Raw genomic sequence first — 20465 nt, 5'->3', positions numbered from 1 at the left:
CTTTAATGTTGTGCTGAAGACGGCCCTTGGACATAGGGCCGAAATATTCACTGATTTAAATTGCACTGTCTTGGAAAAAATTTCCCTATTGTTTTTAAGTTTTGTTTTGTTTGAGAAGCCTGAATTTCATTTCCTTATTTTATTTTAGCTTGAATGTCTTTATTTTGACCTTGGACTTCCACACAGGGACCAGACAGATGATCAAGTAACCTTTGATTCTGCATATGCAACCCTTAAACACAATGTTGCTATCAAATGCGCAACTATCACCCCTGATGAGGCTAGAGTTGAAGGTAGGAATTTAGTTTATTTAGAGGGGTTGATTTATTCCTTCATTTGAAATCGCTGTCCAAAATTAAATTCAAGTTAGGTATTTATCTGCTGATGACGATCACTGATGTATGTGGTCGAAATATTCAAATCTTTTGTATCTGTTTTCACTGTGTAATAAAAGGACTTACCCCTATTTGAACTTTTATTTGTTCGAAAATCAAATTTGTTGTGCACATGCATCGTGAATCTAATTGTACGTAATATAGAGGGTTGTATTGATCGCAATATCCGAGGAATTGATAGATGTCTGTTTTTTGATCTGTCGCTGATCAAGGTGAGACGTACCATCATTTTCAATTGATCAAGAATATTGAAACTGGAATTGTTCAAATTTTTTTTTAATTAAGATAATACCTGCCCAGGATGGGGAGATAGTACACTCTTTTGTTTTAGATACAATAATGTATGCTTATATATATACTAACTGTATCTTAATGTATGTGCGATCTAATGTGCTTATTTGAGTTTGCAATGCAGATATTTCAGGCCAAAAGCGTTTCTTTTTTCAAGGAAGTTTATATTATTTTCTACGGAAAATTATAAGCAATATAAAAAATCTGGCACGATGATTTGATAGATCTGAAGATAATGAACAACATGATTCAAATATCTTGTCTGTTCGGTTGAAACAGTAGCTGCAGCTTAGTCGCAAAACTCCATTTGTAAATAAATTTCTTTCTAAAAAAAAGTTTGAAGCAAATTCCGAAAATGTAATGCGGTGAATCCATTAAGCTAAATCTCAACTATCGAATAATACCAAAATTGTCGTCTTTCGTTGAAACTTGAAGATGATACGCGGTCTAAATAAAAACGGCCGAAAACGTGCATGGTAAACACAAACCTTAATGCAATAGTTTTTGCTTATCCCAGGTCTAGCTACTGACTCCTCAAGTAGAATAAATGTTCAATATTAAAGCTTGTAACAATCGAGTGCACAGGAGATCTTTTAAGCTGTTTCAAATTTTATAGTGTTACCGTACAAAAAATAAAGTAGCTAAAATAAAATATAATAAAAAAGTATAAATAATATATAATAATATATAAAATATTATATTAATAAGTAATAATATAAATAATAAAGTAATAAATATAATAAAATATAATAAAAAATATATGAAATATAATAAAAATAAAATATAATAAAATAAAATAAAAAAGTAGCTAAAAAAAATAAAATAGATGTCCTGCTTTTTCTTGAGTCCGCTGCTCTTTACATGTTAGCTGCTTTAGGAGTATCTGAGGATCAGTAAATGAGCTTGTTGCTTTTTGGCACTTAGGGTCTTTACTCTTTCTCTCTTTGGCTGTGGCTCCTTGCTGTTTAACTTGCATTGTAATTCTTTTTTCGTGTATTTATATATTTTTGTTTTGTTGTGTTTTCTTGTCATTGCTGAAATCAAACACTGATTGCTCGATTGATAGAGCTTACAAAGAGGCATAATTTGATTGTTGGTGTTGTAATCTGTTTGCAAGTGTATTAATCCTAAGCTTTCCTTGTAGTTAATAGTGCCACTGGGAAATTTACCTCAGGAAGGGACGGGGTAGGAACTATGAAGGTTTTCTGTTTTTACAAGGATTTAATTTGGAATATCTCTCATATTTCTCTTTTGATACATTTTTTAATGCGTTCTTGTCTCGCAGGGGGGGGGGGGGAGTGAGAGACATAACCTACTGGCCCCTCTCTTGTGGCACCCGTACTAATTAGTAATTCCCGTTTGTAGCAAGAGAAATCATATACATGAACATGGGTGAGATATGTCAGTTTCAATATTTTTTTTTTGCATACGAGTCTAAACTATTGTGGCTGGTGTACGACGTAAGGGGGCAGACATGAATGTAAAATTTTCCATATAAGTCAGCGTTTTTAAAATATTTCACCGGAAAAGGGGTTGTAAGAAGATTTTATTGGATCAAGATTATTTTCTGTATATGCTTTTAGTGCGTGTGTCTATGAGGATATGGCATATGGCTTCTTGCCATATGCCATATAGTGAAAAGATTTGAAATTATAGTTAGTAAACACCAATAATGAAAATCGTGTTTGTTAATTAATTAAGTCCTTTCAAAAAGTATACAACTCAATGTCTTTTTGTTGGCAGAGAATGAGTATAGGTATCAAATAATTCCATTGGAATTCTTTCAACGATAATTCTTGGAATGCGCTGAAAATATAGCTTTTTCAGGGGGAGCGGGAGACAAAACAAAATGCAGGAAATATGGAAATTTTTTTTGGAAATATAACAAATCCTATTAGAAGAGGTCACGACCTTCAAGGTTCCAAACCCTGTATCTCTGCCTGTCAAAGTAGGCTATATGAAACCAGTGTTTAAAACCTGCTGTGTAAAGTATTAAGTGGTGAAAATGTAGAAAGTTATGACATGCCACCTTTATTTGCCACATTAATTACATTTGTGTAACAGACAGTTCAGAAATGTGACAGAGAATGAAAACTTTTATTTATTGAATTGTAGCGGCCAGGTGATGAAAGCGAAATGCTCCGAGTATCTCTGTGTTTGAGCATTTTGAGGGTAATGATTTCAAATAAATTAAAAAAAGAAAATGACAAAATGTAGGTAAGCACACTGGCTCGAATTTACCAATAGGCCCACTAGGCCCGGGCCTAGGGGCACACAATGCCAGGGGGCGCAATCAATTATCACTGAGTGATTTTTTTTTCTTAACAAAAACTGGACTGATCTGGCTTATCGTCAAAGTGCCAGGTGCACTCCGCCGCTGCGCTGTCTCTGGCCACTTATAAAGTGTCAGCTGTCTCCTAAGAATGGTAGCCGACAGTTTGGTACCACCTCTCTCTTTCATTACTTTTGGCTCATCAGTTGCGTTCTGTTCAGGGTTTTCACTATCTCCGAATTTTCGGGGATTTCCCCGAAAATCTCGCAAGAACGGAGCGGCAAAAACGCTTGGGCCTAGAAGCATCGAAGCTTTCAATCCCTCTTTGTGAGTGCGTAAGGTACCACCCTCTTCTGCAAAAAATAGTGATCTTCACAACTTTTCCTGCACTTTCTTTTTTTGTATAATTTGCCAATTTTTATGTTGTTTCAGTGTTGACCCCTTCAAAAAAATTCTGCACATATAGCCTACTAGGAATTGACCAAAGCCAATTGTCACGTAGATTCTAGGGAATGAAATGTCGCATTCTTGTATTTAAGATGCTAAAGCAAACAAATCTGAATGGCATAGATTCAAAGTTCTGTTTGTCGGTCTTAAAATATAGCGACATGTCACGTATGCTATAAAGAAATATCGTTTCAACCTTTGATTGTTGCCATTGCTTAAGCTGATAAGTAGCGTTATTTACCTAGCATTTCAATATTTACAATATTTGAAATGCAGTTCACCAGTTTTTAACGAAGTAATAGTTTATGTCAAAACGTTTATGTCAAAATTGAGTTGACATTTCTCAACATTGCTAGTAAAACTAGGAGAATTTTAATTGACAAAACTGTCTTAAGAAAAGCTGTATTTTACATAATTATTTAGTATGCCAAATTGTATCTTGAAATTGCTCAGAACAGGGGTTTCCCACTCTGTCCACCCACTTGGTGCGTACATCAGAGCTCTAGATGTTTCGCCATGCTGCACCTGCTTTCTCCCCCGTATGATACACTTTGTTACATGGTGTGCATAATTTTAAAAGTTGGCAATCCCTCAGCCTGGAGGCAGTGATGTTGATCTATTCTGAGCGTTTTTTGTTATTGTTGCAGAAGTCTTTTTAAGTGTTCAGAAAATAATGCAAACGCTGTCGAAAAACGAAATCCGTTTCTTGAATTATTCACGTTAGAAATTATAAGGATCGCAATATACACTTTTAGAAAAAGTGTTTTTATTTTGTCCCATGAAAAGTTTATTATCCTACTGCAGTTGAACTAAAATTTTATCTCCTTCCTTTTCAAATAGTTGGTCAATTTTGTTTCACAAAATAATTTTTAATTTGGCTCACGAAGAAACATAGCCTGCAGTTTGTTTAGGGAGGGCTTCAATGCATTTTAGGGAAGGAAGTCCAATTATGAAAAGGATATTTAATTGTTGCTGTAAAATTCAGAATTACGTGTTCATTCACAATTTTTTGCATTTCTGGCAGATGCTCAAGCCCCTAAGCCCAAAGGTGGTTTTAGATGAGGGACAGGAGGGGCACTCGCCCTGGGTGCAGAAATTTTAGGGGCGCAAAATTTCAAACAAATAATCAAACGGTTATTATCAATCATATTGTATTTTTTGAAATTTTATTAATAAAGTAGAGGGCGCAATTTATAAATTGGAATAATAAATTTTGAATTAATTAATAAAATAAAAAAAAATACAATTAAATAAAAACAACTTGTAGTCGTAGTAATTAAAGAATTAATTCAAAAAAAAATTAATTAATAAATTGAAAATAATTTTGCTAAGAAAGGAGAATCTTATTAAAATTTGGGTTACAAATTTTATGGAAGACAGGGGGGGGGCGCTAATCAAAATTGTGTCCCAGGCGCAAGAGGGCAGAACCACCACTGCCTGAGCCAGCCCCAAAGCTGTGCTATGATACTGCCTGAACAATTGGTGACGTCTGTAACATTATTGGCATTGGGTTTTAGGATTATTTACTGTAAATTGATTGAATATACGTCTGATTGACTTGTGTACCTGATTTACTAGTAATTAAGAAACCATTTCCCAAGGACTGCCTGTCATACGATATCGTTGAACCCATGAAAGTGTTTATCCAAGAAAGGGTTGCATTCTTTTCATTCTCATCCATCAGGTGTTTCGGGTGTCACGAGAATTTTGTTGGATTTTACCCCGGGCGCAAGAGAGGCCAGAACCGCCACTGCCCGAGCCAGCCCCAAGGCTATGCTATGGTTCTGCCTGAACAATTGGTAACATCTGTAGCATTATTGGCATTGGGTTTTAGGATTGTATACTGTCCATTGATTTGAATATATGTCTGGTTGACTTGTGTACCAGCCTGATTGACTAGCAATTAAGAAACTATTTTCCCAAAGACCGCCTTTCATACAATGTCAATGATAAAACCCATGAAAGAGTTTATTCATTTCAGACAAATGGAAAGGAAAGGGTTGCATTATTTTCATTATTTTCCATTATATTTGCCGGATGTCAATTGAATTTCGTTGAAATTGCACCTTAGGATACTCCTTAGAGCTTTACGTATCTTTATATCCTTGAGCCAGATCGGACTTGGTTGTCAAATGAAATTTCCCTAGATACAGTTAACTGCCCAGGGCTGTCACAAAAGTGATCAAAACTGAAACAAGAGATACCAAGACTCGTCAAAATCTTTTTTCAGTGCAGCCATTTTATTGTTGCTATGTACGTATAATATTTATTTCTGGTTTCTAATTTTGGGGCGACCGTTCGAATGGAGTATATACGTTTTTTCACCGTAAAAGACCTTGCTCCATAGTTATGAAACACGGGTCACTGTTGCTGTAACACGTCAGTCATGGTGGCGGTGGGGAGTAAAACATAACATATTAAATACGTAACCTAACCTAGGTACTCCCCCCCCCCACTAACCCCTGAAAAACAATCGTTTAAATATTGTAAACTCAATGAGAAACCACGCTTTGCCATCACTTTATATAGCAAATACCCGTTTATCTGGTTTCCTTGTACAGTCTATAGCGCTGGTTAATTATATTGCACAAGTACCGCTATGCTTTACCCCCCCCCCCTAATTTGCAAAAGTATACCCCACTTTTGCTCACTAGCTATTAAATTTTTGTCCTATTTAGTCTTCTTTCATTAGCATTAACGAAACTTCAATTTTCACGCACTTTCCGCTTTCTGCAAAAGTACCATTATATTTTTATCATACTTAGGTATATTTCATTAGGATTGAGCGTCAGAGAAACGTTCTACTTAGATGAAAAATATTAGGTCAAGGCTATATCATACAAGTACCGAATTGATTATTATCATTATAACAGTGAAAAAAGCGCCGTGTCGCCAAAGGCTAGATGGCATTGGTAGTTTTTTGTCGATACTAGCGTCAGCTCCCACTCTTATAAGTCACCCATACTATTTGGAAGTGATCTTAATTCCGCTCTAACAAATTTTGATATTCCCCGTCACTTCTTCATATTGATTTGTATCCAAGTGTATTTTGGCCGATTGACTTGATGCTCTTTTCTCTAGCGAAAATGGGATTACAAAATTGATTTGCCTAGATCACGTGTTTTCTGTCTCTAAATTTAGTTTTCAGTTGCGAAAGCCAGAAACTGGTTATTGTATATTAGAGAATAAGGTATTATAGGCCTAATCTCTGACGCAATTTGGACGCAATCCAGTTTTGTTCTGCATCTTCTAGGTTATGCAATCTAGGTTATTGTTCTTTATCTTGGCTGCATGAAATTGAGTACTTTAATATTGACTTTGCGGCATATCATTGGAAAACAAGAATTTGGAATATTTGAATTTTCAGAAAATTTCGGAATATGATTTTTCTTCTTTTAATAGTCACCTAATTTCATTTGGATATAGATCACGTACAGACGATAGACTATGTATGCCATTCTGCCAGTGGCGGTTCTGACCTCTTGCACCTGGGGCAAAATATTGGTTAGCCCTCCCCCCCTGTCTCCCAAAAATTTTCAGGCCAAATTTTAACAAAATTTTCATAAAAAAAAAATCATTTATTTGGGTTTGAATTTTCCTACTTTATATGGGAAAAGATGTGGTAAAAATGAAAATTTCATATTCAGTATGCTTATACTTACTGCCAATTTCGCCTTCTACCGCATTTTAATAAAAATAAAATTTCAATAGATACTAAATTATTATAAATTTTAGATTGTTTACTTGAAATTTTGCGCCCCTAAAATCTCTGCGCCCGAGGCATGTGTCCCCTCTGCCCACCCCCTAAAACCGCCTTTGTATTCTGCCCTATTGTCTGCTGTAGATATACGCCAGGGGGCTAGAAAAATTAAGGAATTAGAAAAACGATTATATGAGACGACTAAATTGCCTCCAAGGCAAAATATGTACTGCAAAAACCCATTTTATCATGATAACATTTTTCTCCGTCTTACTTTTAACCCTGAGTTCTCTTCCGGCCTGGTGTTTTTGGACCTATTGCATAATTTCTTAGTTTCCCAGTGCGTTAAAGCCCCTTTTGTGAAATAATCCAAAGAAGAGCAATTTCTGACCGCTTACCAAGTTTATTGAGCAAGAATATCGACTACCTTGTTTTTCTAGCGTGTCTGTATCTCTTTTTTTTCACTCATTTTCTCCTTTCTCTTGCTGTATCACCTATCCTAGTTGATTATTTCTTTTTTAAAATTCTAAAAATGATCTTCTCTCCATCCGATTTTCGTTCAGCATTTTTCAATATTGCATGGTTGATTCGTCATTCCGGTTTGTAAATCGAAATGTCGGTTTTGATAACATAATTCGAGTATGCTACCTAACATGAAGTTATGCGATTGGCCATCAATGCTTAGTAGTGAGGATGGAACATATCAGCTATTGCGTTTACTTGTCGCCTACATACGCTAATAGAATGGCATTTCCCGCTGCAGAAACAGTAAAAGAGCCTAACTCTAAAATATCCTTGGATGACTCCAAGCCTTGTAAGATTAAATAAAAACAGTTTTTTTTTCAAGTGAAAGTAAGAAGCAAAATTAAAAATTAAGACAAACAAAAATTATTCCGTAGATGAGGGGGGGGGGTTGCCTCCCCCTTATCCCTTGCTCTTTACGCTAAAGTCTTAAAGTTCGTTAAAAATAGGAGTAGACCCCCGTTTTATACGGAATATTTTCTATTTATTAGTTTTAATGTTGCTCATTAATTTTGGTTGGAAAAACTTTTTTTTTTAATTCAATTTCTAACTGCTTTCAAATCATTATAGCCCCCACCCCCATTCTGTTTGAAATTTGCTCTGAAAAATTCCCGTAAAAAATTTCCGCGCGACCAGAAAATTATTCCCTGGGAAAATCCCCCCCCCCCCAAACAACAAATTCCGTATATTTCCCATGTAACTAATACTATATAAAAAATGTGGCAATTGCATAATTAAACCCCTTTCCCTAGGGGTCGTGTCATCACCCAAGGCGTAGTTATTGGGATTCATCAGTTATTGTACCCTACAACTATGCTGAATCTAATGACTATCTCAAAATTTTGATGCCAAATTGTGTATTAAAGAAGAATAACACCTCAAAATAGGAAGTTTTCCAGTCTTGTTTTATCTCTCCCGTAAAATTATTGTCTTGTACCGTAATGACTTCTAAGTTACCGCAGCCTGACGCTTGACAGCATATAACAATGGACTGCTGTCATAGTGACCACTTTTGAAACTGTTACCCGTGTCTTTACGTTTACGTATATACGCTGGATGGTGAAGTATTCGGGCCTGAGTATCTCCTCCTTGACACTGCGTCCCATGTACAAATTCACCAGGACATGCCCGCCAACAAATTACACCCAATGTTTGTTACTTGTCGCTACTTTTCAGCGGTGGTTTTAATGGGGGACAGAGGGGGCACTTCTCCCGGATGCAGAAATTTTAGGGGTGCAAAATTTCAAATACATAACGTAACGGTTATAATCATTTTGTAATTTTTGAAATTTTATTATTATTAAAATACAGTAGAGGCCGCAGTTAATAAATGAAAATAATTAATAAATTATTAATTAATTGATAAAATAAAAATAAATTAAAAGTAATGAAATAATAATTGTTTAAATAATTAAATTAAAATAAATAATAATAATTAAATTATTTAAATAGCAAATTAATAAATAATGAAACAATAAACTATTAATTGATTAATTTATGGAATATAATTTTGTTAATAAAGGAAAATTTTGTTAAAATTTGGCCTGAAAATTTTGCAGAAGACAGGGGTAGGGCGCTAATCAATATTTTGCTCTGGGGCCATGAGAGGTCCGAGCCGCCACTGCTTCTTTTTCTACTTCTTCTTTCATACAGTGTTCTTCTTTGTGCAAGGCCATAACCAGAGGGGGGGGGGGCTAGGGGGGGTTTGAACCCCTCCCAAAATGTTTTTTTGACTCGTAAAAACGTAACAAAAATGGATGTAAACAAATTATGTATGCGTTTTTTTTAGTTTTTATTTGTGTACCCCCCCTCCCCCTGAAAAAAATCTTTGAGTAAAACCCCTTCCGAAAAAAAAATCCTGGGTACGGCCTTGTCTTTGTGTCAGTGTTATTCCACTTCTTTGTTTGCTTATGAGCGTTTTTAACAAAAAGAATGTTCTTTCTTTTGATAGAATTCAAATTGAAAAAGATGTGGCCAAGTCCGAACGGAACAATTCGTAATATTTTGGGCGGAACTGTGTTCCGTGAGCCGATCATTTGTCAAACAATTCCTCGGTTAGTTCCTGGTTGGAAAAGACCTATCGTCATCGGTCGTCATGCCTTTGGTGACCAATATAAGGCAACTGATTTTGTAGTTCCTGGAAATGGGAAAGTGAGTTAAATTTTTCATCTCTTTTCACTTGTAGATATCCTGTTGTTGCGTTTTATGCTGCTAAATTTTCGCCTTTCAGTAGAGGAAAAGCGAATTTTAGTACTTTTTTCATTTCTTACTGAAAGGGATTTTTATTTGAACCAAAATGAATGGGAAACATCCATTAGCATAATTTTCCAAGAAAACCTTCTTTTATACACCCTAGTGTATTTGTTGTGATTATTGGTGCTCTTTGTTTTATGGTGTTGTGATGTGGTTATTGGTGCTCTTTCAGAAATGTCAGTGAAGAGTTGGCTAGGCTTTTCTGCATATTCATTATTTAATTGAAGTGCTCACAGAACTTTAGGGCTTTGGAACAAATTTTTGCTTTTTTTTCATTTTGTACTGAAAGGATTATTCTTTTTTAACCGAAAGCAATGGGAAAAAACCTGGTACCATAATTTTTCAAAAAAAAAAAAAAAAAAAAAAAAACACTTTTAGATACCCTAGTGTATTCCTAGGGTTTTCAGTATATATATATATATATATATATATATATATATATATATATATATATATATATATATATATATATATATATATGTATATGTATACATACATATATATATATATATATATATATATATATATATATATATATATATATATATTTATATATATATATATATATAGAAACAATCACAAATTGTTCCTTTCTGGTTTACATAAAAAAAAGTCACATTTATCTACATCACGTTCTTCTACATGCTTAATAATAACTTGGTTTTAAACAAATAACTTTAAAATATTTTTTTTTAACTTTAGGCTGCATGAATGCTGGCATGCTGCCGAAACCATGTTCTATCAGCTCTTGGCTTTAACCCTTGTATTACGGCGGTTCATTTTGGCGAGAAATACTAGTTTTTACAACACAGTAAAAATTCCCCTGCAAAGATTGCATTTTTCTGGGTTAATGAGGCATAACGATGCATAGGCATGTTTCTATCCAACCGAGAATGTAATGAAACACGATTGGAAATGAAAGAAATTCAATAATTGCCAGCATATATGTTACCGTGATATCTGGTGATATCTACACGAAATCTGGTTAATGTAGACCACTGTATATAAATATAATTCATTATGATCATTCCCTATCTGAACCATTATACAAAGCCGGACCGAGAGGCAAGTGCTCCGGAGAACATTCAAAAAAGTATAAACATAAGCGACATAGGATTTTTTCACGGGTAGACAAGTCAGATTTCTCTTGAACGGGAAACTTGGCTTCACCTTTGTAACACTAGATTTTAAAGACTCTAATTTTAAATTAATTTATTCCAATACATATATAAAAATCGGTAATTAGTAGTGCAATGTTATTATTAGACGTTTTTAGGAATTAAAAGTAGGTTTCGAAGCCTCGAGTTGGTTTCAAATGCATTTTGAGAAAGTTTCTGCGAAAATACGCGTTCCAGGGTAATATACACTGGACCGCTGATGGGAAATTAAATGGGAGGAGCAGTTTGTACGCGCCGAGGATGTAGTTGCCAAAAATCACTGAGCCGTGATCTAACTGTTATATTATTTATATACAGTGATGTAGACAGTCACGGTATCATATATATATCCGAAACTGAAGTTAAAGTTAGGTTAGATTTGGTTCTAAATATCAGAAATGGGTTAAAAACCTAAGCTAACCCAACCCCAACCTCACCAAACCTAATCTATTCTAACCTAACCTGTCATCATCAAACCTTGTATTAAATTGAAAAAGTTAACTGACAACGCTTATTAAATCCAGGGATAGAAAAAGGTATTTGGGACATTCACCGGTGAATGTCGACATTCATGAATTTTGGAAATTCACGGTAACATATATATGTATATATGAATATACATATAGATAACCATATGATAACGTATAGTAACATATGGTAACATATAGATAACCTTTATGAATGATTCATTTGCTCTATGATAAAAGGTATGATCATCTCTGCCTTCTCATAGTGCTTAAGCCACATTATAGTCACACTTGTGGCTGAAATCAAAATTACCCACGACTACAGTGCCAATAATTTGTTTTGTGCGCAGTTTTGAGAGTTGAGCTATGTTCAACTTCCTAGCATAATTTTATAACTGACGAATTAGAGGGGAGAATGGAGGCATCATGGTTTGTAATTAGAAAACATGGAATCTTCGAGAAGTACTCTTCGTATCTGTTTGATGAATCTGAGAAAAGAATTCAGACAAATTATTAGCAGACAGTGCTTCGGGAAATATTAGTGTTGGTTTAGACTTTAATTTAGCCAAATAGCGAATTTTGATCTAGTGAATTTCTTTGTTATTTAGCCATTTAGCTTTTAATTTTGCCAATTATCCAATATCAATTTAGCTAATTTCTTTATTATTTAGCCAATTAGCCTTGAATTTAGCCGATTAGCCAATGTTGATTTAGCCAATTTCTTTATTATTTTGCCAATTAGCCTTTAATTTAGGCAATTAGACAATTTCTTTATTGTTTAGCCCATTAGCCTTTAATTTAGCCCATTAGCCAATGTTGATTTAGCCAATTTCTTTATTATTTAGCCAATTTCTTGCCACTTCAATTTTCCGCTTTTGTTGCATTGGTTGGGGATCCGAGAGAGAGAGAGCAACAGTGTTGTATAGGGTTGCCAGATAACGATGATTAAAACGAATCTTAGCAGAGACTATGGGAGCATATGAAAAATTTAGACAAATTTATTTTATTTACTAATAATTACAAAATAAACTAAATATATACACAATCACCCGGGGAAGGCTTGAAAAGCCTGAGGATGGACGGCTACAATCCTCTAATTCTCAACCAATAACAAAAATCATTTACAAAAAAAGAAAAATAAAGAAAAATAAAAATAAAAAACGAAAGGGACAAAAACACTCAACTAACAAATAATACCAAAATTAACTACCCTTTCCAAATAAAGGTTTCTTAAACTTTACTTTAAATGATCCAATGTGTTCAGCCTCCCGAATGCCAGCTGGGATATCATTCCAAATAGCCGGAGATAAATACCTGAATCCGAAACCTGCACCTGTGGTGTCATGGTACTCAACAACAAAATTTTCTGCCTCCCTAATCGCATACCTGTGGAGCGTACCATTTACGCGAATAAAGAATCAGTAAAAACTGTAGGACGTAGATAATTCCAACATCGATAAGCAAAAACAGCAGCTTGATAGTCGCGAATCTGACCAATGTTAACCACTCGTAATTTCTTAAAACACGACGATGTATCGTTCACATTTTCTACATAATTACCAAGAAGACGTACTGTTTTATTTTGAAGAATCTGCACCCTTTTAAAATTTGCATAAAAATTACTAGACCAAAGAACACTAAACATAAGAAATATAAAGCGCAACAATAGTATGGTAAAGTAATAGAAGAAATGATAATGGTAAAACATGCTTTAATCGGCGCAAAATTCCCAGACCTCTAGCAACTTTAGCTGCAACAAGATCACTATGGGGCCTCCAAGACAAATTACAATCAAGCTGGAAGCTTAAATAGCGCACTTCATGCACCTGTGACAAAGCCCTACCATTAAAAAATGCCTCTCCATCAACACATGGCTGCTTGCCAACTCTTCTAATATCATAAAATTAGTTTTTTTTTTTAACAATCACTGACACAAGGCTCACACTTGTAAATTCAAAAAAGACTTTAAAACCCTCAGGTAAGTAGAAACGAATTGAATCAACATACACAAGGTATATAAGTGTTCTCAAGACAGACCCCTGGGGTACTTCACACTTCACTTGAAAAGGAGAGGAAAAAATATCATTTAATACAACCTGAAGAGATCTACCACCCAAAAAACTATCAAACCACTTACGATAGTTATTACGAACTCCAAGGGATTGTAGACGTTTGGGTAAAATTTTTCAATCCACTGTATCAAACGCTTTTCTAAAATCAATAAAAATAGTCAAAGGAATTTAACCACGTTCAAAGCAATTATTTACAGTGTCACAGAGGGAACGAACGGCGTCGGACGTCGAGTGACCTTTCCTAAAGCCGAACAGCCGAACTTGGTTTCACTTAACATCCCTGTTTTTGTAAGGTAATCATAAAGCCTTTTATGCGCAGTTTTTTCAAATAATTTTAAAAACAGGGTAGGATTTATATGGGTCTATAATTTTCAATATCTAGCTTAGAACCACCTTTGTGAAGGGGGATGACTCTTGCCGTTTCAAGTGCATCAGGAAATAGGCCAGTTTGGAGGGAAAAATTGATTATGTGGAGAGGGGCTGGTAGTAAATAACACATCACCGATATAAAAATTTAAGATTAATGCCATCTGTCCCTGCTGAATTAGATTTGATTATTTTAACAACCTTCAGAATTTCGTCTCCAGTGCAAGGCTAAAATTAAATTTCACTTTCGGTTACTTTATCGTTCACAAATTCATAGTCTATAAAATCATCATTAGAATTCATCAACCCTTCCACCTGTACATTTTGGCCAATACTTGAAAAAAACTCAGAAAATCTATTATTAATAATTGTACCATCATTAATAGTTTCTCCTTAAATCAGTAGCGAATTTGGGGCTTCTTTTTTATTTCCCAGTAGATCATTAATAACCTTTCAAGTTCCTTTAGTATTATCCTTTTTTAAACTCATTTGATTCGCAAAGCATTCTTTTTTGGCTTTTCTTCTCATCGAGTTCACTTTATTGCGTATTATTTTGAATTCTTCCAGTTTTTCCGCACATTCAGTATTTAAATAATCCACACACAATTGATTTCTTAAAGCTGACGCTTCAAGAATTTCCGGAGCTATCCAGGGCTTCCTGGGCTCATCCTTATGTGATTTCAAACATTTCAGTAGGCAAGTCTTACTATATATTGGCTGTACGATTCCCCCCATGCGATCAAAGGCACCAGAAGCGTCGTCTTTCATATCTAAAACTTCACTAAAATCAATGCTGCTTAACTCTTCACCATACCTCTGTAAATTCGCTTTTTTTAACGACCGAGGCTTCAATTTTTTAAGTCATTTCTTTTCATTCGGCCACAAGATACCGTTGCGACAACTAGGAAATGGTCAGAACAAGGGTATAGAACCACATCAGCATAACTACGGTCAAGATTCTTACAACCAACAAAAATATGATCTATGAGAGTGGCTAAATGACTCGTAACACGTGTTGGAATATTCACAAGGGAGAAAAGATCATGAGCAACTATCATAGTTGAAATCACACATACGAATAAAATCTAGACCTGTCCGAGGCGCCGCACGTGCAAGTTGATTAAACCCACGCTCAAAATCTTCCCAGATAGCACTCGTTGGCCTATACACAACACTAATCAAAAGTTTCCTACTTCCCAAATCTAATTCTAGACTAAAACTTTCAAACTTACCCACTATCCTAGCATCAGTAGCATTCTAACTTGGTAAGACAATGACTTTGAAATCAAACGCACAATTTCCCCTCTATGAAGTGATGTCCGGTTTTTTGTCTCTAAATTATAATCTGGAAAAGAATACAACGAGAGAGAGAGTGTTCCTGACTCAAAAAACTTTCATATACCAATAAAACTAAATTTTCCTTGAGAATCAGACAGAAATTGCAGCACATCCTCATAACAAGTAGTAAGGTGGCAGTTGCAGGCACATAAATGCAAGGAATCAGCTTCCCCGGGGTTAAACTGTGGACTCTAAACATAATCACTATTTTTTAACTGTTGAAGTCTAACTTGGTTCATTCACGGTTCAAGATCTGTTGCTATTGTTGCCGACAAAACCTCTTCTAGACGAAAAGTTTGGTCATTAAATAATCAAGTATAGATGTAGTAAGAATAAATAAATACACAAACCAAACAAATCTCTCTAAATGAAAAGAAAAAAAATAAGAAAAAAAATATCCAAGACTGAGAATCAACAATTTTTGAGAACAATAATGAAAATAATAAAAATAGAGAAGAATACACGAACCAAACAAATCTCTCTAAATGAAAAGAACAAAAATAAGAAAATACAGGACTGAGAATAGACAGTTTTTGAGAATATTAATGAAAATCACAAAAAAAAGCAAAAAAGTAGTAAGAAAAAGGGCGAAAAAAGCAATACAGTAAGTAAGTATGACGGCACTAGACCCTTAAGGTCCAAACCGGCGGTGCTGATGTCCGTTCCTGGCGACTTCACTAGTATGTTGCCGCGGTCAGTCTATACATGTTTCACACTGAACTTATCCCTTGTGGCATTTAGAAAATCAAAACGTCACTTTGTAAGGGATTCCGACACAAATATTCCCGAACCAGCTAGTTTAGACTTATGTGAAAAAACTTTTTGAGCGGTTTCTTTGCTAGCAAATCGCACTAGTACTGGGGCAACTTTGAATGAGAGACCAACTCATTCTAAACTTCTTTGCTAGCAAATCGCACTAGTACTGGAACAACTTTGAATGAGAGGCCAACTCATTCTAAACCTCTTTGCTAACAAATCGCTTTAGTACTGGAGCAACTTTGAATGAGAGGTCAACTCATTCTAAACTTCTTTGCTAGCAAATCACATTAGTACTGGAGCAACTTTGAAAAAGAGGCCAACTCATTCTAAACTTCTTTGCTAGCAAGTCGCACTAGTACTGGAGCAACTTTGAATGAGAGGCCAACTCATTCTAAACCGGAAACACTTGATAATTCGCCAGAAGACATAGTAGTAAGACCCATCTCTGTCAATAGGACATTGAGAAAAGTCGTTTCAAGGTCAACTCCTGGATTTTGTTTCAGACCGTTGAAAACAAGACTGTCCAAGATATTTTCTTGATTCATATCGTCAAGCTTGACTTCGATTTTTCAATTCCATTCTCCAGATTAAGGGTTTATATTCTACACGCTTTCAGCTCTTGTTCAATACCGTCTAAGATGGGATTGAACTCCAGTGACACAGAATTGTACAGCTCATTAATTATAATCTCAGCAGAGTCTTTGATTGCGCTCTTGTGCCACGCTTAGCAGAAACCTGACGAGATATCTCTGAAACTATATATTCTCTAGTTTTCTTTAACTCCTGTTCTATGGTGGAAATTCGTGCAAATAGAGCAGACTGTGAACCGGGTAATGCAGCAGCTTCATCGGATACCGTACTTTTAGTGCAGAAAATGCTTTTAAAAACACTGCTCGAGAAAACGCTCAAGTTCATCAATGCGAATTTAACATTCTTCGCAGTTTTAGTAGAAGCTTCTTGAACGATACAAGATGACTCAGAAACAATTTGCTCGTTATGATCCTGTGGCAGAAGATCAAATAGTTTGTTCGTCCATCATTTTTTGTATTTTTTAGAATTCGTACAGGCCACAATGGATAGCCTGCAAATTTCGCCAGTGCTAAATTGAATTGCTTGTATGGCGGTATGATTAACCTGAGCAGGAGAAAAAAAAAGAAAGAAATAACAACAAATGAGACTTAATTTAAAGTGGGCTGGCCCACGGATGACATTGGCAATCATCGCTCTTGCAGGGTGGCCCAGCCGACCGTGGAGGTCTGCAACGTTTTTTCCCACGTTTTCTTACATCCAAAACAGTATAGCATCTATTAATTAACAAACAAACGAAGCCAGTCTTTTTCGCACAATTGCACAGCAAATCCTTTCTTTACTTGGCACAAAGCCACACACAGGGAAATCGGTATTCGTGCGAGTGACGTAGTTAATGCAATCCAATCTGTACAATTTCGTGATAGTTTATCCTTGTAATTAGAAAAAATAATCTGATTAATTTAGCTTGTGTTCACGCTTCAAGAACAAGGTAATATCCAGAAAAAGGTTATTTTTTTCGTCCGCACTGAATGAAAGCTAGTTGAACACTGACATATGAAATTGAGCATATAAGCATATGAAGTTGATATGTGGCGTTTGATGTATTCTCTTAGAGATGACAAATGTGAGCAATTTTATTTCTAATGGGAATACCAAGACAAACGATTGGGTCAGACGGATGGATTTTTTAAATTTCTAAAAATAGAATTTCTTCAAGAAGTAGGCCTTTCCAGCATGGGCGCCCATATGGGGAGGGGGAGGGGGGGGGCTTCCGCCCCCCCTGGCTGAATTATTCTGCCTTATTTTTATATTTTTGTTGTGAGATTTCTATTATATAGCATTAAAAGTGCCAATTAGATGAGGTTTGCCCCCCCCCCTGGAATTCAGCTTATGGGCGCCCATGCTTTCCAGTTAAAAAGCACTACGTTGGAGTTATAAGGATTTAATTCAAAGTATTCTGTTCATAGTTTCTGGACAGTTTCTTGTTTAAAATAAATCTTGTCTAAACTTCTGCAGAGGTTAAATATGTCATCAACATAAGGGACTAAGGGAGATATTGAGGCCAGAGAGAAAGCAGGACATCTGACACTGGTCCTGAGCGTCGAGGACAAAATAATTCAAATAACAAGATGAGGCAATGGTACCTTGCCTGAATCTTCTCTTAATTGGTACAGTTCTATCCAATGGCCTTGCCATTTCATTGTTGTTAAGAGGGATTTTAAGTTGGACTCGTAGCTTAGCCTACATGTCCGTTTGAGATCTGATGATAGCAAAATTTACTCCTCTCTTAGCAGCCCTTAAAAGGATAGGGCTGGGGGGGGGGTGGATCAGGGAGTCAAAGGTGCAGTGAAAATCATGACTCACCAAGGTAAAACATAAAATCGTGAAGAAAGGAAGAGAACGAGGACAATTAACAGCCAGTGAAATATTTATGACTCACCAAGGCGAATAAACTGCCTGTACAAGAAGTACCATGACATTGGCAACAACCACAACAGCATCAGTACATCCAATGCCTTGTTGAAAGCCAAATTGACGTAGAGTTGTGTAACATTTTTCTTCAAGGTCTTTTGTGAACAGTATTTCATAAAGCTTGTGTAAACTGATTGATACAATTTTTGGTCTGAAACATGTGCATTGATTAGAGGTTTTTCGTTTTTTGTTCGTAATAAGAGAAAGATCTCCACACAGAATGTTGACGGACCAAGCATTTTGTAAAAATTTATCCGCAATAGTGAAATGAAATGTTCTAAAATTACGGGACCGCCATTTTTGATATGTAGAGCGTGAATTCCATACGTGCCTCGTGACAGCTATGGCTTAAGGTTCATAATAGCATCAGCCACAGACGTTACAGATGCTGCATAATCAGAGTCATTGAATTTGCACATGAAAATTCGTTCAGTTCTTGTACATATTTGTGTTTAAGTTGGGGGTCGGGTGGAGAGAATTCAGCCTCATAGAAAGAATACCGATCAGATAAAAGAAAATCTACTGCAGAAAGGGAAGTTTTGGGGATCCTTGGCCGGAGTGACGACCAAAGGAAGAGGTTTATCTTTGATTTTTTTTTACTGTCTGTTCTGGGGTTTCCTTGCGGTGGTTCTGAAGTTCCTTGGGAAACTTCTTCCTTGTTGCGACGTGGATGGAATTAACAGGATCAAACGGTGGTCGTCACATTCAATCCATAGAATTAGGCAAAACTTCGCTGAATACTTATTACTTCTAAATTTCCTCCGTAATTTCTTTCTTCATCTTTCCTTCCTCTAATTAATTTTTTTTCAATATGGTGGGATAGATAGTTTCTGTAAGGCTTTTTCAAGTTGCTTCGAGAGAGTATTGATAGTGCTCTTAAATATTATTATTATATTGCATTTATTATTGAAATATAATGATTATTATTATATTTTATTACATTATTATGTTATGATTATATAAAATATAAAAAAAAATATTATTAAATTATTACTATGTTACTATTAACAAACAAAGAGAGGTAAAACTCAATGAAACGAAAACAAACGAGACTGTGGCCAGTAGAGAGATTAATTAAAAAAAACAAGTTTTTTAAACTGAAAGTAAGGAGCAACATTAAAACTTAAAACGAACAGAAATTATTCCGTATATGAAAGGGGCTGTCCCCTCCTCAATGCCTCGCACTTTACGCTAAAGTTTTTATTGTTTATGAAAATAGCGTTGTGAGAAAGAGTCAAACTTTACCGTAAAGAGCGAGACGTTGAGGAGGGGACAGTCCCTTTCATATATGGAACAATTTCTGTTCGTTTTAAGTTTTAATGTCGCTCCTTACTTTCAGTTAAAAAAATTTGTTTTTTTAATTTAATTTTGGAACGTTTTTGAATTAATGCAGGTTTTGATTTTGGCTTACCGTACATGAATAATTAAAACATAATTTGCATACTAATTTTACTTTTATTTGGGTAAATGGCTTTCTCGAAAATTGTAAAATTTTATTTACGAACGTTTTTGTTAATAATAAATATACGTAACTTACGAATTAACTTACGTAACGAACTTCTATATTCATATATTTTAGTATATTGGGGGGTTCGCCCCTAGTCATTACCTCGCTCTTTACGCTAAAGTTCGAATTTTGTTCCAATTCTTTGAAAATGACCCCTTAATCACAAAGGCCGTTAATTAGAATAAATAGCCCTTACGAAAGTACTAAAAAATCTTTGGCTTAAAGAGCGAGGTATTGACTAACGGGTGAACCCAATCATATACCTAATAATTTTTGTTCGTTTTAAGTTTTGATGGTGCTCCTTACTTTCAGTTGAAAAACTTGTTGTTTTTTTTTTAATTTAATTTCTGATCGTTTTTTAAATGAAGCTGGGAAATCCAGCGCCATCTTCATAGCAATGTTCCTTTCCCCATGAAA

The 20465-nt window shown here is 35.3% G+C and overlaps 1 protein-coding gene across 1 annotated transcript in view; it reads left to right on the top strand.

Annotated features, from left to right (window-relative positions):
- The window catches only part of LOC148943378 (isocitrate dehydrogenase [NADP], mitochondrial-like), a 48935-nt gene that overhangs the window by 10984 nt on the left and 17486 nt on the right, over positions 1-20465 (top strand). Inside the window, exons 3-4 of the mRNA XM_089101570.1 lie at positions 149-293; positions 9579-9778. Coding sequence (XP_088957696.1) covers positions 149-293; positions 9579-9778 — 345 coding nt within the window. The remainder of the gene's footprint in view (positions 1-148; positions 294-9578; positions 9779-20465) is intronic.

Source organism: Artemia sp. Qi Xiang Cuo, chromosome 15 (genome assembly GCF_049724085.1).
Source record: "Artemia sp. Qi Xiang Cuo chromosome 15, ASM4972408v1, whole genome shotgun sequence".
Lineage (NCBI taxonomy): Eukaryota > Metazoa > Arthropoda > Branchiopoda > Anostraca > Artemiidae > Artemia > Artemia sp. Qi Xiang Cuo.
Note: the sequence above shows the minus strand (reverse complement) of the source record. Positions and strands in the feature narration are given on the sequence as shown.